Raw genomic sequence first — 27,671 nt, 5'->3', positions numbered from 1 at the left:
GATAAACAGAAGTGCACAGCGGTTTAAGAATGCAAAGGGAAGGACATCCTTCCCCAGTAAAGTGAGTAGCACTTATGCTGAGATTTTGGTGCTAACCCATTATGTCATCCTTCTGTGTTGGCCAATGTCCTCGTAGCTTGCATGCATCAGGAGGAGTCTTAAGTGACTCACTAGATACCAGCTCTCCTAGTTGTTCTTTTTCATACAGTATTCTATGACTATCTATTGACACTGCAGTTTTTACTAATACTTCTTCTTGGGTTATTTTATGATTAAGACAAGACTTTGTTTACCAAAGTGACTTGTGTGTTATATACCTTAAGGGAGCCAGATCAGTGTAGAACTGAGAACAAGCCTGACTCTTTTAGAGTCTAGAGCATTTAATACATTTTATTTTGCTTAGAAATTAAAAAACAAACCTGATGTGTTGTTTATTCCTAGGCTTTATGTACAGACAGAGATCTTCAGGAAATGGGAATTCCCTTAGGACCCAGAAAGAAGATACTGAATCATTTCAGTGCCAGAAAGAATTCAGTGGTATGTGTCTAAAATGGCTTAGTGGGGTGAGACAATTCGTTGACACTGATAGTATCCTTATGGTTTAGGAGATATACACCCTGCTAACCAAGTAATGCTTTTGTTTGTTTTCTGTACTGGGGATGAAATCTAGGACCTTACAGGCTAGGCAAGCACTTGAGAACTGGGCAATATCTCTATTGATGTTTTTTTTATTTTGAGATGGAGTCTCATTAAGTTGCCTTGACTGGTTTTGAACTCACTCTGTAGGTCAGGGAGACTTCAATTTGAATTTGAAATCATCCTGCCTCAAGCTTCCCAGTAACTGGGACTATTGACCTGCAGCACCAAGCCCAGGTCTGGTTTACCTTTGTTTTGTGTATTGATGAGGTGAGGTCTCCCTGTGTTACTCAAGCTGTCTTCAGACTCTTGGCATTTTTTTTTTTTTTTTTTTTTTTTTTTTTTTTTTTTGAGACAGGGTCTCACTATGTAGCTCTGAGTGCCTTGGAACTCACTATGTAGACCAGGTTGGTCTTGAACTCACAGAGATCCTCCAGCCTTTGCTTCCCAAGTGCTTGGATCAAAGGTCTGTGTACCATTATACCTGTCTTCTTCTTTCCTTAGCCAAAGTGTTTGAACTACAGATGAGTGCTACCTGTTGGAGTAGTTCTCATCATTAGACTTGGCTCCTTTTTTAAGAAATTAAACATTTTCTTTATCTGCATCTTTAGACATGCTATTGTCTAAAGATGTGCTATTTCACATCTTTCTCCCTAGCGCTCCTGCCACTCAGATTTATCTCTATAACAGTGTTGCCACCGTGTGATTCATATCACATATCATACGATTAGCCTGTTACAATAAAAAATCCAGTTGTTTCTAGGCGTTCATAAAATTTTCATATAAATGAAATTACGAATGTATAGCTTTTTATGACCACCTTTTTCCATTTAGCAAAGTACTGCATATTAAGATCTGTATATGTCCTTTCTGTTCGTGTGTGTGTGTGTGTGTGTGTGCAGGGAGGGAACCTTGTCTTTAGCCTCTGAGTGCTGGGGTCATGGCTACTACACCTAGTTTCAGGCCTTAGTGATTAACTCCTTCTCAGCTTTATAGTAGAAGGCTCCTTTTTCTTTTTTTGAGACTCAAGTCATGCATACATGCATTCATTCATTTATTCATTCATTCATTTATATTGAGATAGGGATTTACTATGTAGCCCTGGCTAACATGGAAGTCACAGAGATCTGCCTGCCTCTGCCTCTAGAGTGCTGGCCTTGAAGGTATGTGGCATCACATCTGGTAAGACCCAAGTTTTGATCCAGTATTTGTCTTATATTCAACCCCCAGAGAGACATCAGCTCTGCCTTCATTACAGATGCATATGCTTTATAGAATTTAGCAACAATGCTTTGCTATTGCCTATCATATGGCTGCCTGAAATTTCAGCCAAGATTGGTATGCTCCCACAGTTTATTTTTATTTATATATTTTTTGGTCTTACTGTGTAGTTGTGGCTGGCCTAGAACTCACATGTAGATCAGGCTGGGGTTAAAGGTGTGCTCCACCATACCCAGACTTCACTTTTTTTTTTTAAGATTTATTTTATTGCTTTGTTTCTGTATGTTTGACTGCATGTATGTCTGTGTACTCATCATGTGCATGCCTGGTGACCATGGAGATCAGAAGAGGACATTGGACTCTCTGGGCCTGCAGTTACACATGGCTGTGAGCCGCCATGTATGTGCTGGGAACCAACCCCAAGTCCTCTGGAAGAGCGGCCGGTCTTACCCACTGGGCCGTCTTCCCAGCCCCACTTCCATTGTTTTGAAGCACATAGACAGGGCTGTCAGCTCATAACGTAAGGCGACTGTCATCTATCTTGTTTTGTTATGGACTCAGCATAGAATTATTGGTTGTCATTTTAAAGCTTTTCCTTTGACCCTAGCAGCTATTTCCATGAAACTGTTTTTTCTTTTATTCTTTTTAGGGTATTAATAGACCAGCCATGTCAGCTTCTGAGGTAAACATCCCCAAGGAAAATGGTGACTATCTGGACGTTGGCATTGGGCAGGTTGGTTTTTGTTTTTTGTTTTTAACTACTACTGGTCATTGTTGGAACAGATAAGACTCACTGTTAATGAGGACTGGCTTTTCTCTGTCTTCCAGGTGTCTGTAAAATACCCCCGGCTCAACTACAAACCAGAAATATTCTTTGCCTTTGGATCTCCCATTGGAATGTTTCTTACTGTCCGAGGATTAAGAAGAATTGATCCTAATTATAAATTTCCTACATGCAAAGGTTTCTTCAATATTTACCATCCTGTAAGCATTGAATAGTTGCTATATGTTTTTACCTAAATACTAGGATTTCTTATAAACAGCATATAATTTTTCATTATATTTATTTTCTTTTTCTATATTATTCTTTAGAATCTAGACAGCTAGTAGTATTGATTAGGGAGAAGAAATTAGGAGCTGGCACTGGTTATGCCTTTAATTGAAGCACTCAGGAGTTAGGGGGATATGGATCTCTTGAGTTCTGGGTCAGCCTGATCTCCAGAGCTGGTTGTTGGACAACCTGAGCTAGGAAGTAATTAGATAGGAGAACTGTGTGCATTCATGTGTATGAGCCCAAGGACAGCTTTGGGCACCATTTAGCAGGTGCTGATTGGTTGGTTTTGATTTTTTTTTGAGTCAGGGTCTTCCATTGACCTGGCCTATATCTTGCCAAATAGGCTAGACTATCTATCCAGTGAGCCTCAGGGATCTGCCTATCTCAGCCTTCCCAGTGCTGGCATTTACAGGGTTTTTGTTGTTGTTTGTTTGTTTGTTTTTTAATAGGTTCTAGGGATCAGACTTAGGTCCCCTTGCAGGTCTGATCCATCTCTCAGTCCACAACTGTACCTTTTTACAAAATAAACGTAATTATTTTTACCTAAAATATGTAATTCTTCACACTGCCTTTATTAGGGATAACTAGTTAGTTGTTATCTTTTTATGCAGTTTGATCCTGTGGCATATAGGATTGAACCAATGGTGGTTCCAGGAGTAGAGTTTGAGCCGATGCTGATCCCACACCATAAAGGCAGGAAGCGGATGCACTTAGGTGAGTCTATTGAGAACTGGTACTTCTGGCTGTTCTGATGAGTACAAAGTAAATGGACATAATATGTTCTTTGCTTTAAACTTGACACCATACAACATTCTTTATTCACTCACATTTCAGAACTGAGAGAGGGCTTGACCAGAATGAGTATGGACCTGAAAAACAACTTGCTGGGTTCACTGAGGATGGCCTGGAAGTCTTTCACCAGAGCTCCGTACCCTGCCTTACAAGCTTCAGAAACAGCAGAAGAAACTGAGGCAGAACCTGAATCAAGTTCAGAAAAGTCCAGTGGTCAGTGACAGGACATAGAAATTACCTGAGGAGGGTGCCATGCTGTGGAGTTCTTTCCCTTTAATTATGTGGGTTTATTCTGTGAGTCAAAGTTGTCCTTGAGCTATGCTAACTTTCTCTGTCACTTTAATTGCTAAACAGTAGGAGGAAATCTTACCTGTGAGGAGGAAATGTCAAGAGAAGCAGTTAAATATCCTTGAAACATTTCCCACTTGAGATTTGGGAATGATGGTAAAAGCCTACTCTGTGTCAGGCATGGTGACACAATCCTACTGCTTAGGAGGCAGAGGCAGGTGATCTTTATGAGTTTGAGGCCAGCTTGATCTACATAATGAGTTTTAGGCTTGTCAAGGCTTCATAGAGAGACCCTATCCCTAAAAGCAAAACAAAATCCTACTCTGTTACGTTCCTACTTTAAAAAAAAAAAAAAAAAATTAATGTGTTTGTGTGAATAGTGGAGGTCAGAAGAGGGTACTGTATCCTCTGATGCTGAAGGTACATGCATTTGTGAGCTGCCCAACATGGGTGCTAGGAACTAAACTTGGATCTTCTGGAAGATGAGCAAGTGCACTTACTTGCTTAGCTGTGCTCCAGCCACATTGCCTTTCTTTTTAAGGACATTTGTTTTTACTCTTATGTATGTGTGTGCATGCTTGAGTGTGTGTAGATATGTACCAAATGCATTCCTGAGGCCTTCAGAGGCCAGAGTCATTGGATCCCCTGGTATTGGTGTTACAGGGGTTATGACCTTGATGGAGGTGCTGGGAATTAAACCTGGGTCCTTTGCAAGAACAGAAAGTACTCTTAATTGCTAAGCCATTTCTTATACTTTTTGTTTTTTCCTTTTTATGAGGTGAGTGTGTGTGTGTTATCACTTTTATTTCCATTGCTGAGGACTGGCTAGGATACCTAGGGTAATCAGCTTCCTAGAGTCTATCTCAGTTTGCATTTAGTTTATAAAATTCAGGACATCTGACTCATGGATATACAGGTGATGGGATGTGTTGATCAAAAGGAGAAACTGAATAAAATTAGTGTTACTCAAGGAACTTTAAAAGAAATTGAGAGGAAGGAGACAGAAAAGAGCTCTGAGCAGAGTACCTCATCATAAGGTAAACATGAATCTGGGGGAGTGCAGAATCTTTCACCTAGTTTGTGTGTGTGCGTGTGTACATTTTCATGTGTCCATATACATGTGTGCAAATATGTATGTGTGTTGGTATGCATGCATGTGTAGGCCAGAGTGTCTTCCTCTATTTTTCTTTACCTTAGTTCATTTAGACTAAGTTTATTTATTAGACGTGGGTCTCTCACTGAGCCTGGAGCTCACCAACTGGCTACCAGTCCTCCTGTCTCTGCCTCCCTAGTGTTGGGATCACAGCTCCCACTGCCATGTCTAGCTTTCTGTATGGGTGTCTGGGTGTTGGTGATAGGTGCTCAGTCCCTCATGCTTGCAGGGTGCAGTTAGCCACCTCAGTAGAGTTCTCTCTCCAGTCCTGCACTTAGGTTCTTACAATGGCTCTTGTGTATCCAGATGCCAACACAGAAGAGCCTCCTGTGGAAGTTAAAGAAGAGGCTCCCATCAATGTGGGAATGCTGAATGGAGGCCAGCGCATTGACTACGTGCTACAGGAGAAGCCCATTGAGAGTTTTAATGAATATTTATTTGCTTTACAAAGCCACCTATGCTACTGGTGAGTGTTTTGTGTTCTGTTTTGTGTTCTGTTTCCTTATCTAGTCTTCCCTTGCAGCTTCTCTAGGGTTGAGCAGGGTCTCAGAAGTGCTGGCACCCAGCTTCATCCCAGCTGGCTCTGACCATTAATTAACATTTATCTTTTGAAACCAGTGTCATTTTTCATGCTTGTAACTCTAGCATTTGTGATTCTGAGTCTGGAGGATTTCGAGAATGTAGGCAGCCTGAACTACCCACTGAAATCTTGCTCCCTACCCTGCCCAGGGGTGAGGGGAGGGAAAGGGAAGAAAAGAGAGCAACCCATTTAAAGGCATTACAGTAGCTGCCACATGTATTATTATTAAATACAATTAATTGTCTGATGGAGCGTAGATCAATGGTGGTGGTTACTAAATTTTGTATCATTTAACAACACAATTTCATCACCAATAAAGCAGAAATAAAGGAAAATAAAGCTAGAAAAATAAGATGGGGCACAGAGAAGTATTTTTAAAGGATGCTCACCTGTAATCCCAGTACTCTGGAGGCTGGGGCAGGAGGATTGCTGTGACCTTGTTTCATGTTCTGAGGAACTTTTCAGTGGAACTCTAGGGGGATAATTGTCTGGTGTGATCACTGTCACCTCTATATGGTAAATAGAACCAAACTAAAGCTCAACAAAATCAGTCACTATAAGGAGCTAAAATAATGCCTTTAAATATGTTCCCTTTAAACTGTCCTCTTTAAAAACACTTAGTTATATTTATTTGTGTGTGCATGTTCTATAGCATGTAAGTAAGTGGGAGTCAGCATGACTGCTAGGGTTAAGCTGAGGGCATCAGTCTTGGTGGCACGTACCATACAGCTGAGCCAGCACATGGTCCTGTCTGTTTGCTTAGTGCAGAAGGAAACCTAAGTTTAAAACTTTTGTTTTAAAGCTGGAAATGTTGCTACATGTCTGTCCCAGAGCTTGTGAGATACAGGCAGGAGGATCAGGGGCTCAAGGTCTGGGCTACATGAGACCCTGACTCAAAGACCAACAAGCTACACAAAAAAGAATGGAGCCTCCTAGTCTGGATTAAAATTTTTCTGAGTGGTTTGAAATTCAAAGGAAAATGAATAATTTAGAGGGGGGGAGGAGAGCTGGAGGGAAGGAGGGAGGTAAGGAAGTGGGAGGGAGGCAGGGAGAGAGAGAGAGGGAGGGAGGGAGGGAGGGAGGGGAGAGAGTGAGAGCACTTCATCTCATTTTGTGCCAAGCAAGTGAGTTTTCACCACGTGCAGCTGTAATGCTTCTTGTAGCAATGAAAAAGAAAGATTTCTTTTAAAATGTAGATAGACATTTCTTCTGCCTTATCTACTGATGTTTTTCTGAGTTTTTTTTATTCTTTTAGACATAATGTTCCACTTTGTTTTTTAGGTTTGTTTGTTTGTTTGTTTATATGAATGCTCTGTCTTCCTGCAGAAGAGGGCGTCAGATCCTATTATAGAAGATTGTGAGCCACCATGTGGTTGCTGGGAATCGAACTCAGGACCTCTGGAAGAGCAGTCAGTGCTCTTAAACACTGAGCCATCTCTCTAGCCTCAATGGTCCACTTTATTAATTTATCACAGTTGTAAGTCAGTCTTCTGCTGATAGACCTTTTAGTTTTTACAACATGTCCTTGTTGCTTCATCTTCTCATGAATGTTACTTACAAATGGAATTGCTTGGCATAAAGGCTGTATGCATTTGTAATATTTGGTAAAATCTGCCAAACAAAGGTTGTCCTTTACAAAAGCATTTATCATATTTATTAGTGTCTGTGTATGCCTGTGGCCCCTTGGCAGGAAATGCTGTACTCACTGACTCATGTCCCTGGCCCATATTGTCTGTTTTTACATTCTTATATTGTACAGTGTACATTACATCATCTTGCAGTGTTTCCCCATAGCTTTTTGTAAGCAGGTGTTTTAAGAATACATTTTTGTGTCTGATATATGTACACATTTGTGTGCATATATGTATGCAGGCACATGTGTACTATCTATACTTGTAGATAGAGGCCAAAGGTCATTGTCAGTGCCTTTCTATAATGTCCACAACTTATTTTTTGAGACAAGGTCTCTCTCTGAACCTGGAGCTCACTGATATAGGCAAGGCTGGCTGGTCAGTGAGCTCTGGGGATAGACTGATCCCACTTCCCCCAGGTCCTCTTTGCCCAGGTACTGAGGTTTTAGTTACATGCCTCCTAGCCTGGCTTTCATGTGGCTTCTGGATACCCAACCCAGATTCTCATGCTAGTGCAGCAAGCAAAGCACTCTACAGACTGACCAGTCTCCTCAGTCCCCTTTCCAACACAGTCTGATCAACTTAAAACTTTGACAATTTGTTGGTTGTAAGATGTATAATAAAGTACAGATATTTCAAGTTCAGAAATTTGAGTTTCGGCTGGGCGCACGCCTTTAATCCCAGCACCTGGGAGGCAGAGGCAAGTGGATTTCTGAGTTTGAGGCCAGCCTGGTCTAGAGTGAGTTCCAGGACAGCCAAGGCTACACAGAGAAACCCTGTCTCGAAAAACCAAAAAAAAAAAAAAAAAAAAAAAAAAAAAAAGAATTTGAGTTTCATGATCTATGAAACCATTACAATAATTAATACATGACAATACTCATCACTGAAAAGTTTATGTTTCATTGTCATTGTCCTTGACCCCACATCTCCAGGCACTGATCTCATTGTTACTGTAGTGTGCATGTGTATGACATCTGTTTGGACTCCATCTTAGTTATTTCTCAGTTGCTGTGACAAAGCACAACCACCGAAGCAACATAAAAGAAGCAGTTTAGTGGGAATCAGAGGTGCAGAGGGTGAGTCTGTGACATCATGGCAAGAATGTGCCAGCAAGCATGGCACCGGAGCAGTAACTGAGAGCTTATATCTTAAGACAACAGCCAACACGAGGCAGAGGGACAAAGCTAGCTGGGAATGTTGTGGGCTTTTAAAACCTCAAAACCCACCCCTTTGACACATGTTCTCCAACAAGGCCACACCTCCTAATCCTTCTCAAACAGTTCCACCAGCTGGGGACTAAGTATTCAAACCTATGAGAGCCATTCTCATCCAAACCACAGAATCAGAATATATCTTGGTTTTTTGGTACAGCTTCCCTGAAGGGAATTATTTCAAGGTCCATCCATGTTATTTATATAATTTATTCCAACTTAGTAAATGATCAGTATTTCTACTGTATGTATGTAACCCATTCATCTCTTTGCACATGCATGCGTATGTGTTACTTTTTGAGATACAGTCTCACTGTTTGGAATAGATTGTCCTCTTAACAAGATCCTCCATCCTCCTGAGTGCTTGGATCCCAAGTGTTTACTGCTCTTGGCTTCATATTTGACAACTGTTCCCTTTTATTTCCCTCCCTCCCTCCCTCCCTCCCTCCCTCCCTCCCTCCCTCCTTCCCTTCCCCCTCCCTCCCTCCCTCCCTCCCTTCCTTCCTTCCTTCCTTCCTTCCTTCCTTCCTTCCTTCCTTCCTTCCTTCCTTCCTTCCTTCCTTCCTTCCTGTGTTTTGAAACAGGGTTTCTTTGTGTGGCTTTGGTGGGCTTGGAACTCATTCTGTAGACCAGGCTGGCCTGGAACTCAGAGATTTGTCTGCCTCTGCCTTCCAAGTGCTAGGATTAAAGGCAGGTACCACCACAGTTGCAGCCAATGGTTCCTATTATGAAAATGGTGGAGTCTCTTATCATAAATACAGGGGCTGTTTTATTTCCTTCTCTGGGAGTTACCTATACCCCTTTTTTTTTTCTTTTCTTTTTTGATTTACCTATACCCTTTATTTTCATTTCTGTCTTAGTTGCTATTCCATTGCTGTGATGGCACCATGACCAAGGCAGCTTATAAAAGAGAGCATTTAACAGGGGCTGGCTTACAGTCTCAGGGAGTTGGTCCATTAGCACCATGGTGGGGAACATAGTGGTGGGCAAGCATGGTGCTGTAGGAGGACCTGAGAGATCACATCTGACTGAATGATGTGGGCAGAGAGAAACACTAGGCCTGGCATGAATTTTTGAAACTTCAACACCCACCTCCAGTGGTACACCTCTTCCAACAAGGCCATGTCTCCTAATCTTTTCTAAACAGTTCCACCAGCTAGGAACCAAGTATTCAAAGCTGTGGACCTATGAGGACCATTCTCATTCAAACCACCACACTCTTTCTTTTCATTATATTGAGATGTCGAGACTTTGTGTTGATTGACGTTCATTAGATGGCTGTACATGTGTCTTCCTCAGTTTGTATTTGATATTGCCTATATTGTCTTATTCTATTCTTAATTATGTGTGTATGTCCTGTTGCCCACAGAGGTCAGGCATCAGATTCCCTGAGGCAGAGTAACTGGCCTTTGTGAGGTGCCCAGTGTAGGTGCTGGAACTCTGCCTCAGCAAGAAAGACTGGCATGTGCTCTTACTGCAGAATCATCTTTCAAGCCTCTATATGGGGTTTGCTAAATAGAAATTTTTGCCAGACTTTTTGATCTATGGGGGGTTTTTTGTTTTTTGTTTGTTTGTTTGTTTAGGACAGTCTCACTGTTCAGCCTTGGCTGGCCTGGAATTTCATCTATAAGCTAGGTTGGCCTCAAAGTCAGAGACCTACTTCTCTGTGCCTCCCTATCCTGGGGTTAAAGGCATGTTACCACACTGGCTTGAGTCATGCTTATAGATCTTTCTTGTTCCCCATTCCTAAAACATATAGTCCACTCTGATATTTTATAGTCTCATCTTTTTCCTGTGAATCTTGGATTCATTTCTAATGTTAGTTTTATATAGAATGGGTGTCTTAGGGCTTCTGTTGCTGTGATAAAACTTGTGACCAGAAGCAGCTTGAAGAGGTAGAAGTTTATTTCAGCTTACAACTCTCAGGTTACACTACTTCACTGACCAAGAGAAGTCAGGTTAGGAACTCAGGGCAGTAACTGAAGCAGAGGCTTACTGCTTACTGGCTTGCTCCTCATGGTTCCTGTCAAGGTGACAGCTCACTAGCCAACTCAGTGGGGGAAAGGTCCAGGTCATGGTGTTTTCATGTGCTTATCTAATTGTCTCAACAATACTAGAATTTGGCATTCTACCTTTCTGAAATTCTTTTTGGCTTGGTTTTTTTTTTTTTTTATTTTTTTTTTTATTTTTGTTTTTTTACTGTGTAGAACAGGCTAGCCTCAAACTTAGATATTTGCCTATTTCTACCTCCTTAGCTTTAAAGGTAAAGGCCACCATACCCCTTTTTATTTATTTTGATTTCATGTGCATTGTTTTGCCTGCATATATGTCCGTGTGAGAGGAGTCAGATTCCCCTGAAATTGGAGTTAGACAGTTGTGAGCTTCCATGTAGGTGCTGGGATTGAACCCAGGGCCTCTGGAAGAGCAGCCAGTGCTCTTAACCACTGAGCCATCTTCTCCAGTCCTTAAAAAAATATTATTTTATTATTATTATTACTATTATTACTGTGTGTGTGTGTGAATTGAACTATGTGGGACTTGAACTCAAGACATGGAAGAGCAGTCCGTGAGTGCTCTTAACTACTGACCCATCTCTCCAGCCCCTGGAATTCTCTTTTTAAAAGTTTTTATTTTGTTTTGTGTGAATGAGTGTAAGCACTTGTGCTTTGCCACACATGTGGAGGTCAGAGGACAACTTTTGGGAGTCAGTTCTTGCTTCCTCCTTTGCTGAGGCCTGGTCTCTCCTTTGCACTGTGCTGCATACACTCTGGAATGGCTGGCCTGAGAGTGTCTTACAGATGATCCTGGCTCTTCTCTCACCATAGGAATAGTGGGATCACAGATGCACGTGACATACAGCTTTTCCATGGCTTCTGATCAAACTCTGGGTCTTGCTCTCACAGCAAGCATCTTACTCATAAGCCATTGCCAGGCCTTCTCTGTGGAGGTTATAAGCTGAGGGACCTGCATGTGGAGTTTGGGGTGTGAGGGTTAGCTGTTAAGATAATCCTACTTATAATTGTATGTGTAAGTAAATTAACATTTTGTTGCCAGCAGTCTCAGCACCAGAAGGAACAGGCAGTTGGACCTCTGAGCTTGAGGCTAGGCAGAGCTACCACTTGTGATCCTGTCTAAAAATAAAATAAACAAACAAAAAAAATCCCCTAAACAAATGAAAACAAAAATCTTGTTTCTATTGAGCCTTTTTTAAAAACAATAACTTTTATTTTATACACATTGATATTTTGCCTGCATGTGTGTATATGTGTGTGTGTGTGTGTGTGTGTGTGTGTGTGTACACAAGGGTGTTAGATCAGCTAGAACTGTAGCCACAGATAGTTGTGAGCTGCCATGTGGGTGCTGGGTACTAAACTCCGTCCTCTGGAAGAGCAGCCATCTCTCCAGTCCAGAGCCTTGTTTTTTTGTTTTTTGTTTTTGTTAGTTTGTTTTGTTTTTTAAAGTAGATACATTCACAGTTTTTTTCTGATATAGGACCTTACTATGTATACATCCAAAATTGTTCTAAGACCAACTTTCATAGTTTTGAAAATGTTGGTTCTAATCTTTTTTACCCAGTTTCTCATTGCATCATGGGAAAGAAAGTGCTCAAAGTTCCTACAGTATTTTCACTGATAGAACAAACTCCTTCCTGATTGGTTTTCAAGATGTAGACCCAAACTGCAGTTCCCTGATGTGTCCTACTTGTATATGGCAGTTTCTTTTGTGCCAGTGAATTTGGTCATTAATGTTCCGCTGAAGATTTTTTAGTCCCCCCTATTTGTGAAGGATATTTGCTTTTAGTCTGTTCTCTCATTTTTTTTGTCTTCTTTTGGTTAATAATAATGATTTTTGAAATAAATGGTTAATTCATTTTCTTATGTTGTTTTGGGATAATTTGGGATAATTTGAACTGATTTTTTTCTTTCTGTCTTTAAAGATTTTTTTATTTTAGTTTAGTTTATTTTGGTTTTTCTTTTTTTTTTTTTTTTTCAAAACAGGGTTTCTCTTTGTAGTCCTGGCTGTCCTGGAACTCATCATGTAGACCAGGCTGGCCTTGAACTCAGAAATCCACCTGCCTCTGCCTCCCAAGTGCTGGGATTAAAGGCGTGTGCCACCACCGCCTGGCTATTTTGGTTTTCCAAGACGGGGTTTTCTGTGCATTCCTGACTGTCTGGAACTCACTCTGTAGACCAGGCTGGCCTCAAATTCAGAGAGTGCTGAGATTAAAGGCATGTACCTCCATGGCCTGACTATGTTTATTTTATGTTTGTGGGTGTTTTGCTTGCTTATGCCTTTGTGCCATACAGTGTGCCCACAGAGAAGGCATTGGATCCTCTAGGCTGCTTCAGAAAGGAGATAGACAAGAAAATCAGGTTTTCTAAGTTTGAGGCAAGAAAGCTAGCTGGATCGTGGTAGTATATATCTATGATTTTAGCACTGGGGAGGCTGAAGCAGAAAGATATCTGCAAGTTCACAGCCAGCCAGGATCACAGAGCAAAACATTTCAAAAAATGAGAGAATTCTAAAGTATGCAGCAAGACTCAGCGGTGGAAGTTTGCTAGCTGCTGGATGCTGGGAGGTGGGTATCAGAGAGTAAGAAAGGTGAGTCTCGAGCATCGAGACCTGGGGCTGGTTTCCAGGAGAGCCAGGGTGAGAGGAAAAGGACTCTGTAACCCAAGAAGTGGTTATAAACACAAAGTATGCATATATTACATATAATTTTCTCTATGTACGTGTTATATGTGTGTGCATGAGTACCTATATGCCCATGTGAGGTAACCAGACTTCACTGAGTATCCTGCTCTGTCATTCTCTGCTGTACTCCTTTGAGGCAGTCTCTCAGTGCATCTGAGCTAGGCTAGTGGCCAGGCAGTGGTGTCAGCCCCGCACCATGCTGTTCACTGTGCTCAGCAGGTCAAGCAGCCCGGCTAGTCACGTGAGTGTTGTGTTCCAAACTCAGATCCACATGCTTGCTCAGCCAGTCGTCTAGACACACAGCTGGATCTCTAACTTCCATTTGATATATTTGGAATTCTGGGTTGCCTTTTCCAAAAAGCAAATAAAAGTTTAAAAATGAAGGTGGTCAACTAGATGGCTCCTCGCTGTTTCAAGATTGCCTCTATGGAGCTAAGAATGGGTTTATACTTGTAATCCTGGAGTCGAGAGGCTGAGATTGGAGGATTTCTGTGAATTCAAGACCAGCCTAAGCTATAGAATAAGTTCCAGGCACAGTATGGGCTAGAGTGAGACCTTCCTCAAGCAAGCAAGCACGGCTCTGTGGACTCCTTGTCATGTACTATTTTTATGAGGGATGGTGCCAGGACCCTTCCTGTTTCCAGACATAACACTTTGCCAGAGCACCTCTGAGGCACATATTCTTACAATAGTTAAAAGTAATAAATGTAAAGCCAAGATGTTTGTATAGATTACATGAAGAGCATATGGCACCAGACCATTCTGTCTTTTCTCAATGTAAGTTTTCCTCTACACAGGGAATCTGAAGATACAGTATTGCTGGTCCTCAAAGAGATCTACCAAACCCAGGGCATCTTCCTTGATCAGCCTTTACAGTGAAAACGACCCATCTGTGGCTGCTTAATGTAAGCTTTTAATGCAATGAAATCTTTACATGTGAACATGTTATAAGGAACATTGGCGCCTCAAGCTCTTTGTATAGCTCTGTCTACATCTCCACGATCTAGGTAATGCTCACGTGGAGGGACTGGTTAAAATTCATGGCAAATGTCCAGTAGCCCACTCAGAAAAGGATTGGTGCACATCTTCTCTTGTGCTTGGGATCCCAAGTTACCATACCGGGCCTCCAGACCTGGGAAGTCTGTATTAACAGTGGTGTTCTCTGTGGTGGCTGGTTCCTCTGGTTGACCACCCTGACCTTCTCCTACTCTCTCTCATAGATGGACATTGAGGGAGCCTTTCCTGAAAACCCACACGCTTGTTGCTGCAGCTTTCTTCTCAGCTACCTTATGTCCTGCATGCTGCCTGCCTTACTCCGTGGGATCTTTCCAAGATAATCAATCCTCTTTGGAAATGAGTAGAAAGCAGAGGGAAGACTCATTGCTTTGTATGAACACTCACAGTTGTGTAGTAGGGAGTTCACATATCTGACTGCTTCAATAGCAGCCGGTCCTTGTTTATCACATGGAAATGAATATAGTCTGTTTAGGGGCCTAGAGAGGCTAACTCCTTATCCTTACAAATGGACCAGTTGGGAGTGTATTCAGATGTACAGGTACTTAGGGTCCAGTCCCTCTTCTCTGCACTGGAAGGCTAAGCATAAATGGATATGGACTAGCTGCTAGTTTTGGAGCCAGCATTTCCTTCTTGTGTGTATCATATGAAGATCTCAAAGAAGCTTACTAATCATACAGTCTGCTCTGCACACCTTCACACAGGTGGACTGTAGGAACCACTGGTGCTGTCCCTTGTTCTTACAACTGCTTCACTCTAAAGGCTGTACGAGTTGTATGCCTGCCCTTTTATACCATATTCCAAACCGGGGGTGGGGGGAGTGGAGGAAGTTACTAGGTGATACTTATTTTGAAGGTTACGGTGAACTTATTTTGAAGGTCAACCTGAAATTACATGGCCCTTCCCAGCTGTTGATATTGTAAATGAATCTTTTGGTAGCACCAACTTAAGTCACCTGCTCCTTCCGATTGAGTAAAGTATTGTGACATAAACGTCACTGCTTTCTGAGGTATCATCAAAATGTTTACTTACAGTTGGCAGTCAGTGTAGTTGAGCATGCAAGTTAGGGCAAGGGAAAGAGCACATTCTGAAAGAAAACCCTGTCTCCAGGGTCTGAGGAGCAGCTGTGTGCACTGCACTGGCAGCTGAATCTGGAGAACTCAAGGCACATTTATCTTGGGGACGAGTGACTGTACAGTCTTCCCCTTCCTCAGCATGTGCTGTCATCTTCGTCGTCCTCATGATTTCCACAGGTCTCTCTGTAGAGTGGCAGAGGAAGTGAGCTGTGTTGTGATTTTTGACATTTTTTGTAAACCATCCTATCATGGTATCCAGAGGCACTGCACATGACACGCCCTTTACGTAAAGACAGGGAAAGGGAGGTAAACACTGGAGGTTAGAGAGGCTGGCACAGGACGGCAGGTCTGCCTTCTTCCTGTTATGGGTAATACTGGATAAGCAAGCACTAAGGAGTTACAGGCACATGGAATACTTTATTTTTTCTACAATATGTCTTGAGTAAGAATATCTGAGAATTAAGTAGTAGTCATTAAATACTAAAGAGTAAATGTTGTCAGTTGCTGTCTTGAGGTTTGTTTACTCTTGTTAGCAGAGTTATTACTACTTAAGAGTAAACCAAAGCACAACCGAGAGTGCGTTCTTGTGACCAAAGATGGGCAGTGTGGCCCTGGAGAGCTAGGTAAAGCGCTGCACTAAGAAAGGCTTCTTCCCGCAGTCCGGCACAGTGACTAAAGCAGCCTGCACCTCACCGTGATCCACCTGTGGCACCTGTTACCGTGCTGAGTGTCATACAGATTAGTGGGTGGCAGGGGACCTGGGTACACATCTGCATTGAGTCACTTGTTATCACGTACAATCTCTGACCAAGGCTGTTTATAAACTCTAGTGTAACAGCATTTTGTACGTAATTCTGGTTGCACAATTAGTGAAAGACTATTTGCAAGGGAAGATGAATAGCACTGATTACCTTTCTGATATTTTGCACTTTTGAAATGTTTGTTTTATATGTGATTATATTTAAGACTTTATTAGTAAATGCCGAAATAAAACTATTGACCATTTGCCTACATTCACGTGGCCTTGTCTGTCATCAAGAAAAATGAATATAGGAGGCATTTTCTCTTATGTATTACTAAATTCAAAACAAAAGTTTTAGGTAAATAACTAATATGTAAGCTATTTTCCCTTGACTTTTTCCCTTGACTGATGTTTTCATTGTCATGGACAGCTATAGTTCAGAATTTAAAGTGTGGCAATTTTAAGTATGCCTGAAAATACAGAAAACACAGAGTCTGTCCTTTAGTATCTGTAAATATTAGCTCGTACAACAGATACCAGCAGTTAATGAATCTCCTAGACCCGAATGGTTCTTCTAAAAGTATAAAACCTCAAGCACACTGTTCTATTTCACTATCAGACTTACTGAGGAAAAGAAGTGCATTGAAGATGTGTTTAAGACTGTGTCATAGCTGGGCAGCTGCTGTATGCGTAGTCTTAGCACTCTAGAGGCAGAGGCAGGTGGACCTCTTGAGTTCATGAAAAATAATAATAAAAGAGTTAGGAAGAGATACATAAGACAGAATTTTATTTAAAGTATAATAACAAAGAAAAGGTGGCTATCAGGTGGTCCTCGGTATCAAGTTCTGGTGATAGCCTCTAGTTGCTCCATATATTTCTTTGTGAAAAAAGGCAGAAAAAGATACATTTATTTTCTAGATAATATCTATAATTTTTCTTTCCTAATGTAGTAAAAAGTAAAGAATTGGCCAAAATTGGATGTTTTATTACTTAAGGCTTAATGGAATATTACCATTAAAAGTAAACAGAATCAAAGTTTAGCTAGCAGTGCGCTTATTTATAAAGGATGGAGATTATGTTTGGGAATTAAGCCTTCTAGGATAAAATGGGGTCATGAAAAGCTTCCTTTGTGAAAAGGTTTCTTCTGGAATGACACATCAATATAAAGACACTAGATCCTGGAATACTAACCCTATGGACCAGATTCATTAACCTAGTGAGAGAGGTACTGAAAAAGCCCTGTGCCAGGCCAGGCAGTGAGACCTCAGGGTCTAGCCTTGGAAGTGGGGCAAAGGTACACAGTCCTGTGGAGGCAAATACAGTGTGGCCGTGTCCTCACTTTGACCTTGAAGAGATCAAAGCTACAAGTCCTTGGCTTGTGCATGGTGTCCAGCTTTGAGGCTTGATTTGCTTGTTCTCCACTGAGGTAGATTCAGTTAAACATCCAAATGGTGGAACTCACTAGGCTTCTGTGAAGATGGAAGTTTGTGCTTGTCCTGAAATGGTTTATGGCACTCTACATCAGTCAGAGGGGGGTAGTACTGCCTGTAGCAGACGTAGGCAAATGTCATTCCAATCATGGATCCAACTAGCACATCTGGGGAGAGAAAATAGCACCCCTCTTTAAAACCATGCTAGACGCTCCACAGTTAGAGATGACTTGGCCCTCCCAGTTAATCTGCTCGTAGGAGCTAATAAAGCCCCGAGCACATGCTGTTAGTTTCTTTAGAGTGACTTGATTTATCATACAGTTACAGAATTATTAGTCAGATTGTTCTCTAAACATCAAATCAACACACCCAGTTAAATCAGCAAAGACTGGGGTAGAATTTTTAACAAAGGATAACAAGCATTTGTGACTCTGGTCATCACCTTGTTTTCACTATTTCAAGAACTCTGCCTAGAAATGGCGGCACATGGTTATGATCCCAACATTTAGGAGGCTGAGACAGAAGCCTATTTCTCTCTAGGCTTGGCTAAAGGAAGGGCCCTGTCTTAAAAATAAAGGGAGCTGAGGTACGGTGATGCACACTTTTTATCCCAGCAACCAGGAGACAGAGGCAGCTCTAACTCTTTGAGTTTGAGGCCAGCTTGGTCTACGTAGCAAGTTCCAGGGCCATCCAGGGCTAACTAATGAACCCCTATCTTGTGGGGTCGGGTTTGGGGTGATGGTGGGTTAACAGTTGAGAACTGAGGAGCTGTCGGATCAGGTAAGAGCACTTACTTGCATCAACAAGAAGACTTGGGTTCAAATCCCCAGGACCCACATAAAAAGCTGAAAGTCTCCGTACATGCCCTTGTAACAACCTCTGTGCTGGGGAGGTCAGAAAGGATTACTGGCACTTGCCTAGCTCCCCGTGATTGGGGTACATGCACCTGGGTACTACACAGTTAACTTTAAAAAGAACATGTGTGTTGGCGGGATTCGTGTGGAGGTGAGAGCACTCTGGAGGCCTTTCTTCCCTCTCCCTGCACGTGTGTGCTAGGGATCAGACACAGGCTGCCAGGCTTGTGTGTGCATCAGTGCTCACACAGTACGATCCACAGGCTGTCCCCACTTGCTCGCTTGCTCATTGATTCATCGGATGCTTAGTAAGCCACTCCTCTGCCAGTTTCTACAGTTAAAACAAGCAAAGCAGAAACTCCTGTGGCATAAATAAAAAAAAAATTGAACACCCTGCTTACCTTGCCAGTGGTGCTTGTAGTCACACGTGCGGGACAGTGCAATCACAGCTGCAAAGAGTAAAGGTGACAGAAAGGCACAAAGCCTCCAGGACTTCCCTCGGCCTTGTGGTGTGAAACAGTGCAACTTCCCTGCCAGGTAGAAGGAAGCAAAGGCCAGACCAGCAAACGCAACTAGAAAGGGAAGACCTGTGAGTTGTGTGTCCTTCTGTGGGAGCCCCACCTGTCACTCATGACCAGACCGGGCAGGGAGCAAGAACAGGGTTTACCCCTCCTGATTACAGGGAAAGGGGAATGAAGGACTTCATTTTCTGTCTCAGGCTATTTTAAGTAAGTAGTTTCTGGAATAGAAGTTAGCACTGTGGACAGTGCCATAGACTCCACATCTCTAACTGGGAATCACAAAAAGAATAGAATAGACCTTGCTGGGTTCTTGAGCTACAAAGGTAACAATGTAGAAAGCTCAGACCCCTCAGGAGTAGTAGCTCTTGAACAAAGAGTTTACAGAGCTTGGTAGGTTAAATGTAACCATATTTAAAGTGCACATTGGAGCTGGAGGAGCTGAAAGTTGACTCAGCAGCAGCTAGCTTTTGAGAGGACCCTGGTTCAGTTCCCAGCACTCACGTGGCAACTCATGTTGGTCTCTGACTCCACTTCCAGGGGACCTAACGCCACCTTCTAGCCCCTAGAGCACGGATACACACATAAAAGCGAACAGGGATACATGTCAGTATTGAGGTAGTTCACGTGAACTCATACAGGAAGAATGTCCGCTGGGAAAGCTCTTTCTGCCCTCATTCACCACATCTTTGTCCCCTGTGCAAGTCAAATCAGAATGGGCCAGCCCATCGGGGAAGCATCGGTAGAAGAAATCTGGGCGTGGCCTGGAAGAAATAAAGGTACTTTGAGCACATATAATTTACTCTCAGAAAGTATTTTTCAGTAATAGTAGATGTCAATAATCTGTTAACCACTGTCATAGGCAAAATAATGTAATGGGGTTAGATTAGTGTTCATACTGAGAGAAAGGCTTTAGTCACAGGGCCAGTGTTGAAGGAAGTCTCTATCACAGGACTGTATCTTAGCACAAGAGCAGCTAATCACTCTCCAGCTTTAGGCATACTAAAGGCTGTCGCTGTGGGAACTAGGACAGGACACAGACCAGGTGGTACGTTTAGAACAGGCAGAGGGCAAGGAGAGTTCTGGTGCGAAAGGAAAGACTAGTGTGAGAATCCAGGGAAACAATGCTTGAGACCATGGTGGAGGCCGAGGGAGGTTCGAGTGCCGAGGTCTGGCTTACCTGCCCACTATCAGTTTTATTACGTTGGTAAAGACACCATTCAGAGCTAGGGCAAGGCTGGCAGCTGGAAAGCAAAGAAGCCGTTAGTGCCATCTGCTCGGGGAAGAGTATGCCACCACCTCATTAATAGAGCCTTCATTGCTCTGGGGTAGAACCCAACCGGAATGGGGCATAAAAGCAGCTGTGGTCCTTGTTCCAGCTCCAGAAATACTAATGGCCTAGGGACAGAGAAGCCGAGCACTGAGGTACACCGGTGTGGTGCCTGTGTTAAGCAAGTCTTAACAGTACTCCTGCTTTTTGGTCTCGTGGGGTAAAAGGTGGGGTAAGAGGACATACTTTAGGGGTAGAGTGGCCGAACCCCACAGCTACTTGCCAACACCAAGCAGGAACAACAGGAAGGGCGACTTACCGAGGCAGGCTTGCTTGCTATCGGTGGCGTCAGCTTTCCTCAGAAACTTGACGAGGAAGATGAGGGACAGTGGCGTGAGGAAGGCAATGACCTGAAGGAGAACACAGGGCGGGGAACATCAAGTCCTTCCTGGCCCGCGCCACCAGCTGCCGCGGACTGACATGAGGCTCCGCGAGCCCACCAGCCGGCTAGCCCTAGACCTGGGGCTCCAGGATGAAGTCCTGGGCGACCAGCACAAGGAGGGAGGAGTCGGCGCCAGGGGGTGGTGGGCGGGAGGGCAGCTCACGCACAAACATGCGGCCGGTGGGAAAGTATTCCGCCTCCACGTACGGGTTCCGGTAGAGCCACAGCTCCTCGGGCTGGATCCTCCGCTGGAAGGGAGGGAGCAGCTCGGTCACCCTGAGGAGGAAGCGGGGAAGATTGACAGGCCACCTCGCGGAAGAGCTGCACTTATGAAGTGCGGGCGCACCGGGACTCCTGGGAGCATGGACAGATCCTTACAGGAAGGCCACAAAGAGCAGGACCCGCACGCCCAGCTCGGCTCCCAGGGCCGCCGTCCCCATCCCGCCACACGCGTGGCCTGCAGATCAGACGCTGACGTGGCCCCGGCGCGCCGTTGTTCCGCCCGCCTGGGGCCCAGCGCCACCTAGCGCACTCCGAGGGGACTGTACCAGCGGGGCCTCGGGGAAGCAGGAAGTTCAGGTCATTGGCTGCGTTCTGAGTAGCACCTAGCAAATAACAGGCACTGTCCTCTGGTAGTTCTGCATGACCCGACTATTGTCCAAACAGCAGGTCACCTTTTGGTCTCAAAGCAGTGTGATAAAAGTGTCCTTCACCAACCACCCAGATCAGCTTATAGGACACGAAAAGGAACGCCATTCTCCACAGACGCTTCCACTACAAATGCAAACCAGAAAATTCACTTTAAAGAAACTATTTCTTAGTAGCATTTCAAAGGGAAAAAACTGGGCTGAGGGTAAGTGGATGTATTTTTGTGTCTCATTTCCCAGTAAACTGTACCATGAAATTACAGGTATAAAGAACAAGCCCATATTCTTAAGTAGACCATACAGGACAATTTATTAAAGTCAACCTCAAGCAAGACCTGAAATCAATGGAATGCCATTAAAAGCTTTCCCATATTCTTACAGAGGCAGAAAACATATGTGAATTCTAAATTATCTGTAAGATTAAAAAGGCAAGATTCCAGTAAATACAATGTACAAAAACTGTCCCTTCAGCACACATCAGTAAGAAGCTCAAATGTTACAGGCAATCTCACGTACACTACACTAGTTAACAGCTACCTATGTACAAGTTAACCAAGACTGGTAGGCTCATACTTTGCAATAAGACATTGGTCAATAAACAAAATCCTTAATATGTTTGAAGTCATTAAACAGTAATGCCCTAGTAGAATACCCCGGGGAAAGTTAACACTAATCTCTTAGTGTTAGGAGCTCCGAGTCACAGACAATAAAGAGACTGACTAGTGAATATTGATCTTAAGGACTCAAGTGGTTTAAGCAAAATAATATTTCATAGGTCTACAGAGTTCATTACAGGTAGATACAGATGGAAACAATCTATCAACTTTATTCAAAGAACACAAAGTGAAGATGGAATCTGCAGGTATGCATTTATTGTGTAATATTCAAATGGACACAAATGAATTTGCTGTATCAGTTGAAAATACACAAATCTTTGTATCTAAAAAGGTCTTTTAGCCAGTTGTAATCAAAGAGCTTCTTGGTATTAGCGGCAATACAGTTAGTTACCATAGAGAACAAAAAATGAGATGTTAACTGACAACGAAAGTGTAATTTTCCTCATTCCTTTTAACTGACAAGAATACTGAGGCAAACTGGCAGATACTGGAAAGCCAGTTACACACAGCAAGGACCAGTCAGCAGGTAAGGAAGGTTTCTCATCGCTTAGCAGACACGGTGAAGTTACAAGAAAACCAAGGACCTAATACTGACTTTGGCAACGTCTATTTTCCCTTTAACTTGCAATGTCAATGACTTTCAGAGCCTACTGAAGAACAAGCAATACTTTTCTTCCCCCATCCCCCATACACAGATACAAGTGCTTACATTTGATACTTTTGCATTGGATTGACAAAAGCCAAACAATTTTTTTCTTTTTCTACCCCCCACCCCCTTTGAGACAGGGTCTCTCTACATAGCCCTGGCTGGCCGAGAACTCCTTAATGTAGGCCTTGAACTCAGAGATCTGCTGCTTCTGCCTCTGGAGTGCTAGGATTAAGGGCATGTGCAAGCATGCCCAGTGGAAATGTTTTTTTTTTTTTTTTTTTTTTTTTTTTGAAACAAAGGTTATAATAGCATTTTAGGAGCATAAGTGCACCTGTCCTCCCCACACACAGGCATATGTCACACAGAAAGAAGAGGTACTCCGGGATGAAGCAAACAAAGGGAAAAAAGGCAAAACAAAAACATAGGGAAAGAATTTCTAAAGTTGCTGCTGATATCTCATACAGGAGTTCCTTCCTCAAAGGTGCCAGCAAATCTAAGATGTTCCCGTCGGGGGAACTTCATTTTTGACAGTATTCAAGTGATGCTTTCCATTTCATAATTAAAAAAATATAAAATGTAAAATGAGAATCTGAAGTCCCAAGTGCTTGAAGAACCTGAATTCACTGGGATGGGGGTCTCAGTGTTATGGGAACTACATTGCACCTTTTCCTCCCTTTCTCCCAGTATCCTACCCAAGATAAAACCTGGTGATATTTCAGTTCAAACAACTGTCCAGCTTCTCAGCATTTGCGTCCACCGCAAAGCTGTCTCCATTCTGTCCTACAGCCCATCTGCTTGTGCCGTTCTGTTACAGATAAGCAGAGACCAAGTGTGGGTGGTCCATCCCGAAGGACCTTGCCACTATGACTTTCCGTGCTGCCCTTAGCAACGTGGCAGAGTAGGAGAGGGTGGTCAGATGCAATAGCCATGTGAAAAGCAATTCAAGTCTAGAAATAAAGCAATGTCATCATCTCATGAGAAATAGAAAACTACAAATTGTTCAAGCTCAGAGAGACAAAGGCAATTTGTTTTCCTCTCCCATTAGGATGTGGCACGTGGCTTGCAGCATCTTAGCTCTGTGGGGAAGGAATGCAAGAGGAGTGTTGTCTCAACAAGATCAGCAGCAGCCTCTGGAGAGCCAGGTTCTGAACAGATAACGTTAGGATTTCAAACTGTAGTCTGGCTTTGACCCTAACAGAATATATCCTGTAAAAAATTATTCAAAAAAGAAACTACTGTATAAAAGCTGCCTACCAGTCCAGCTGAGTATTTCATACGAGCAGATGGACCCTCAGCATCTCAGATCCATATCACTTACACACACTTCTGCAAATGCTGCAGTGGGAGACAGACAGAAAGCAGCGGGCTGCAGGGCCCTTATTATCTCTTTAGTTTCAAATACTTCCTAACTCAGTATGTATGTGCGTGTATACACACAGACACACATATATATCACTTATATATATATAAAACATTATATATACACATATATAATGTTATTTATATAACACAGAGAAAACTCAGTCTATTCTATAGCTTAGGAAAGGTAATTTTTGAGAATTAAAATAGAGTAGGGCTTGCAAAGCAAAAGTGAAGATAAACCCTGCTCCACGCTGATCTCCACCTGACTGGAGACTGAACTCAGCAGCTGCTGTCTCGCGTACACTGGCAGTGACGAGCATTGGCCTTGTCCTGCAGGCCAGGCACAGGCTGCTACTCTGGCAGCCCATCGAGGCCTCCAAGGCACAGCCTGTGGTGGCCTCATGCTACCATCCCTAGCTCTTTCCAGCCAAACTTCTAAAGCCTTATGATGATAATCAGACTCATCTTCCTCCTGAGGTTAGGAAATACCACTGTTATCCCATGCTGCTTGAAGTCCTTTGTTTCTGGGCTGAATAAAATCAACCACAAATACTGTAGACTAAAATCATATTTAAAAGCTAACAACTACCAGCTTCAGACTCTGAGTAAGCATAGTGCCTTTTGGAATGTCATGAAAGGAAGGTGTATGTACACTTACACACACACAGTCTGCCAACTTTCTGTCTTCTTCACCCTCAATTTTAAGACACAGGCCATGATGGCACAGGAAGAGGCCCTTGCACTGGCATAGCAAGGGCAAGTTTGGAGCATAAAAGCTTCTGGGAACAAGCCTATTAGTCATCTAGTAAGAAAAGATCTGAAAAGTGCAAAATCCTTTTATAGATATAAAAACAAATACGCCATACAAGAGAAGCAGAATAGAGATAGGTCAGGGTAAGGTATTTATAAATACATGATGCACCCTGGGGCTTACTCTATAAAAGTTATCAGATACTAAAAAGCATGAGGTCAAAAAAGGAAACAAGATACAATCTCCTATCGGACATTGTTCTCATAAGGGTTGCATTTGGAATATCAAAGGAAGTCCCTTATCAGTGAGTTTAAAAAATGTTACCATGTCTGTATAAAATAAAATTTAATATGATAAAACCCAGATACTCTTACATTATTTTTTTAAAAGGACATCAAACTTCCTAATTGCTCAAGGGCAAGGTTTAGTGTTTGGGTGGGCTGTGCTTCATGGCAGTCGTAGTGACTGCACTGGATGCTGTGTAGCAGCCTTCTCCCTCACGGGAGCTTGTCTAACCAGCAGAATTACTACAAGTGCTACAACTAGGTGAACGGCAGTGCAGGAGCTTAGAGAGAGGAACTGTAGTGTCTGTTGCCTATAAATTGCACATATATATATATATATATTTAAAAAAAGAGGCACAAAACTGCTCTTTCGTTTCCAGAGAAGAGGTCTGAATTGATTTGTAAAAAATTAAAAAAGCACACCTAACACAACGACAGGGTGCCATAGAGCCTCTCCCGCCCTACGTTAGTGAAATACTAGGTTCTTGAGGAGAATAAATCCTACTGGATACCTCCAGTAAGCAGTTGAAATTCACTGAGAAAGTTCCTGTTTTATGGTAACACTAGACTTTTAGTCTCATGTTACTGTGTCTGATATGATTTCATACAAGTAATACTGGAATAGATAAATTCCTAAGTGCTAGATGCAAGTGAATTCTGTGGTCAGACACCTTGGTATGCTTGGGCCTGTACTATGAAATGTCACAGCCATGCTTGCAAACACTAATTTTGCGGGGAGTGTTCTCAAGTGCTTTCTACCATGGAGTCACTGTGGCTCCTACATACCCTGGGAAGAGCACGTTCTTCCCCTTACACAGTGGGGGCAATCTTAAGTATTGCATAATACTAAGTAGAAATTATTCACATAGAACTTGGGGGTGTTTCTGTCCACTCGCCCCATCCCTAAGTTGGGAAATCAGTTGAAAAATCTATTAAAATAGAACTCAGATTCAGTTACATAGCTTTACCACGAAACAGGACTGAGGGATCCAGCTGGCAAAGGAAACATGGTTTGGCAGAGAGAAAGACAAAATAAAATGCCCTTAAATTCCAGGTTAGACTGGAGTCTACATTAAATTGGTCAGAAAGTGATGCATATGTGATCCAGCTTTTGGTCTGTGCCTTAATCCTTCTTTAGCCCCTGTCAGTGACCAGGACAACAGGAGTGAGCGTTTCCCTGTGCACTCACGTCCCTCAGATGTGTCGGAAAATCTGTGAATAGTGACATTTCACAGTAAGTGGATGCACTCCCTCCTTCTCCCTACAAGATAGCTGTAGGTAGAGTTGGCGCACCATGAAGCCCATCCAGTTTAAGACCATAGGTAAACGCTGTCATGGAGTTTGTTTCCAAGAGGCCAGTCTGAATACTTTCTGAGAGCCTCCTCTGACACGAGAGAAGGCATGTGAAAAAGGAAAGAGAAGTTAGCCAATCTACGGCTCAGTAAAGAGGTATATAAAGGTAGTCGCGCACATGCACATTGCATGCACACGCGCACACACGCGCACACACACGCACACACACGCACGCACGCACGCACGCACGCAAGCACGCACGCACGCACGCACGCACAGATGCTCACAGAGGTTAGATTGCTTGAACTACACTTCTCAGAATTCCTAAAAATGAAAATAAATACAGGAATGGCTACTTTCGCTTTACACAACCCAGGATTACATCTTAGGCTTTGTATTGATCTTATCAAAACTTTCTTTTAACTTTCTTTCTCAACTCTAAAAATGAGGACCCTTCTTTTGCTGATTGCAGAGACACTGAAGCACAATAAAGGCAAGAAAAGACCAAGGGAATTTTGCTATCCACAAAATTATCCCCACAACAACAAAATAGAAAAACCAGACACCACCAAGTGCTTTAGCCGTGTGAGCTGGCTCCCACCCGTCAGAGGCGGTCTGACAGCAAGTGCACAAGCATCCTCTGTTTGCCTCTTCTTCTCAAAGTCGCAGGGAGGAAATCACCACCTCTCATTCCTTTACTTCTTCTCCGCGATCTTGGGATTCCCATTTACATCTGATCTTGCTCCAGTATTCTGGTGACACAGGAGATGCCGGGTCGTGGCTGGAGCAGCAGAGACGACCTTCTAGGGCAGAGGGCACCAGGGCCCCCTTCTCATGAGCCTTACAGAAGGAGTGTGGACAGAATTCACAGAAGGAAATGGCTGCACTGCCACACTCGTCACAACGATGCCACGGGCACTCCCACTTTCCTGAGTGGGTTGGGGGAGGGGAGGGAAAGCATCTGTTAGCCTACTTCTTGATTACCCAAGAAAAAACCCAAGAGGTACCCTCCCCTGCTCCCCACCTTTTGCAGACAGGGCCTCACTGTGCAGCCTGGCTGTCCTGCTACCTGCTTCCCAAGTGCTAGGATTAAAGGCATGTGCTATTGACCTCATTTTGAAGCAAGGTCTGTCTAGAGAGTGTAGGCTGCCCTCGAACTCCCAGAGATCCACTTGCTTGTGCCTCCCAAGTGCTAGGATTAAATGGGTAGCACCGCACCTGGCTCATACCCTACCTTCTTTGCTTAGAGACTCTGGAGTTGAATCCAACTCCAAACTTCAGCCAAACAAACGTACATCTCATAGTGTTTTATACACAGATGAGCTACTGGCTCAAACCCAACGTCATAGGAGCCAACTCCCTCCTATGGTTATCATGTAGAGGCAATGTGTCCTTGCTACCACATGAGGTGTATGTCATTTGCATGGAAACAGAGTTCTGATGAGTAGTTTTGCTTGTTCT

The 27,671-nt window shown here is 43.1% G+C and overlaps 3 protein-coding genes across 9 annotated transcripts in view; 1 reads left to right on the top strand and 2 right to left on the bottom strand.

Moving 5' to 3' along the window:
• Ddhd2 (DDHD domain containing 2) overlaps positions 1 to 16,364 on the top strand; it is a 33,953-nt gene extending 17,589 nt beyond the window's left edge. For both annotated transcript variants that reach the window (XM_034520362.2, XM_034520360.2), the window contains exons 11-18: positions 442 to 537; positions 2,507 to 2,590; positions 2,686 to 2,841; positions 3,523 to 3,625; positions 3,746 to 3,916; positions 5,451 to 5,610; positions 14,059 to 14,166; positions 14,482 to 16,364. In XM_034520362.2, coding sequence (XP_034376253.1) covers positions 442 to 537; positions 2,507 to 2,590; positions 2,686 to 2,841; positions 3,523 to 3,625; positions 3,746 to 3,916; positions 5,451 to 5,610; positions 14,059 to 14,140 — 852 coding nt within the window. In that variant the 3' untranslated portion in view covers positions 14,141 to 14,166; positions 14,482 to 16,364. The remainder of the gene's footprint in view (positions 1 to 441; positions 538 to 2,506; positions 2,591 to 2,685; positions 2,842 to 3,522; positions 3,626 to 3,745; positions 3,917 to 5,450; positions 5,611 to 14,058; positions 14,167 to 14,481) is intronic.
• A 499-nt stretch (positions 16,365 to 16,863) lies between these two features.
• Plpp5 (phospholipid phosphatase 5) lies at positions 16,864 to 21,145 on the bottom strand. 2 transcript variants are annotated; one of them, XM_034520780.2, is made up of 7 exons: positions 20,986 to 21,145; positions 20,775 to 20,883; positions 20,485 to 20,575; positions 20,076 to 20,139; positions 19,535 to 19,659; positions 18,779 to 18,949; positions 16,864 to 17,690 (listed from the first exon to the last, which is right to left on the bottom strand). In XM_034520780.2, exons 1-7 carry the CDS (start codon positions 21,045 to 21,047, stop codon positions 17,530 to 17,532), a joined length of 783 nt encoding a protein of 260 aa, XP_034376671.1. In that variant the 5' UTR covers positions 21,048 to 21,145; the 3' UTR covers positions 16,864 to 17,529. The 2 variants fall into 2 exon arrangements, with proteins under 2 accessions (XP_034376671.1, XP_034376672.1); XM_034520781.2 differs by lacking the exon at positions 16,864 to 17,690 and adding an exon at positions 17,697 to 18,400.
• Positions 21,146 to 22,104: 959 nt separating this feature from the next.
• Nsd3 (nuclear receptor binding SET domain protein 3) overlaps positions 22,105 to 27,671 on the bottom strand; it is a 112,570-nt gene continuing 107,003 nt past the window's right edge. For all 5 annotated transcript variants that reach the window (XM_076913930.1, XM_076913931.1, XM_034520743.2 and 2 more), the window contains one exon: positions 22,105 to 27,139. In XM_076913930.1, the coding sequence (XP_076770045.1) occupies positions 26,898 to 27,139 (242 nt within the window). In that variant the 3' untranslated portion in view covers positions 22,105 to 26,897. The remainder of the gene's footprint in view (positions 27,140 to 27,671) is intronic.

Source organism: Arvicanthis niloticus, chromosome 16 (genome assembly GCF_011762505.2).
Source record: "Arvicanthis niloticus isolate mArvNil1 chromosome 16, mArvNil1.pat.X, whole genome shotgun sequence".
NCBI lineage: Eukaryota > Metazoa > Chordata > Mammalia > Rodentia > Muridae > Arvicanthis > Arvicanthis niloticus.
Note: the sequence above shows the minus strand (reverse complement) of the source record. Positions and strands in the feature narration are given on the sequence as shown.

Excerpts from the sequence above, each read along its gene's own strand:
- Plpp5 (XM_034520780.2), bottom strand. The coding sequence starts at position 21,047 with ATGGGGACGGCGGCCCTGGGAGCCGAGCTGGGCGTGCGGGTCCTGCTC. Across the intron at positions 20,884-20,985 it reads CTGCTCTTTGTGGCCTTCCT|GGTGACCGAGCTGCTCCCTC; the intron begins GTAAGGATCTGT and ends CTTCCTCCTCAG. Across the intron at positions 17,691-18,778 it reads CTACAAGCACCACTGGCAAG|ATGTGCTAGTTGGATCCATG; the intron begins GTAAGCAGGGTG and ends TTCTCTCCCCAG.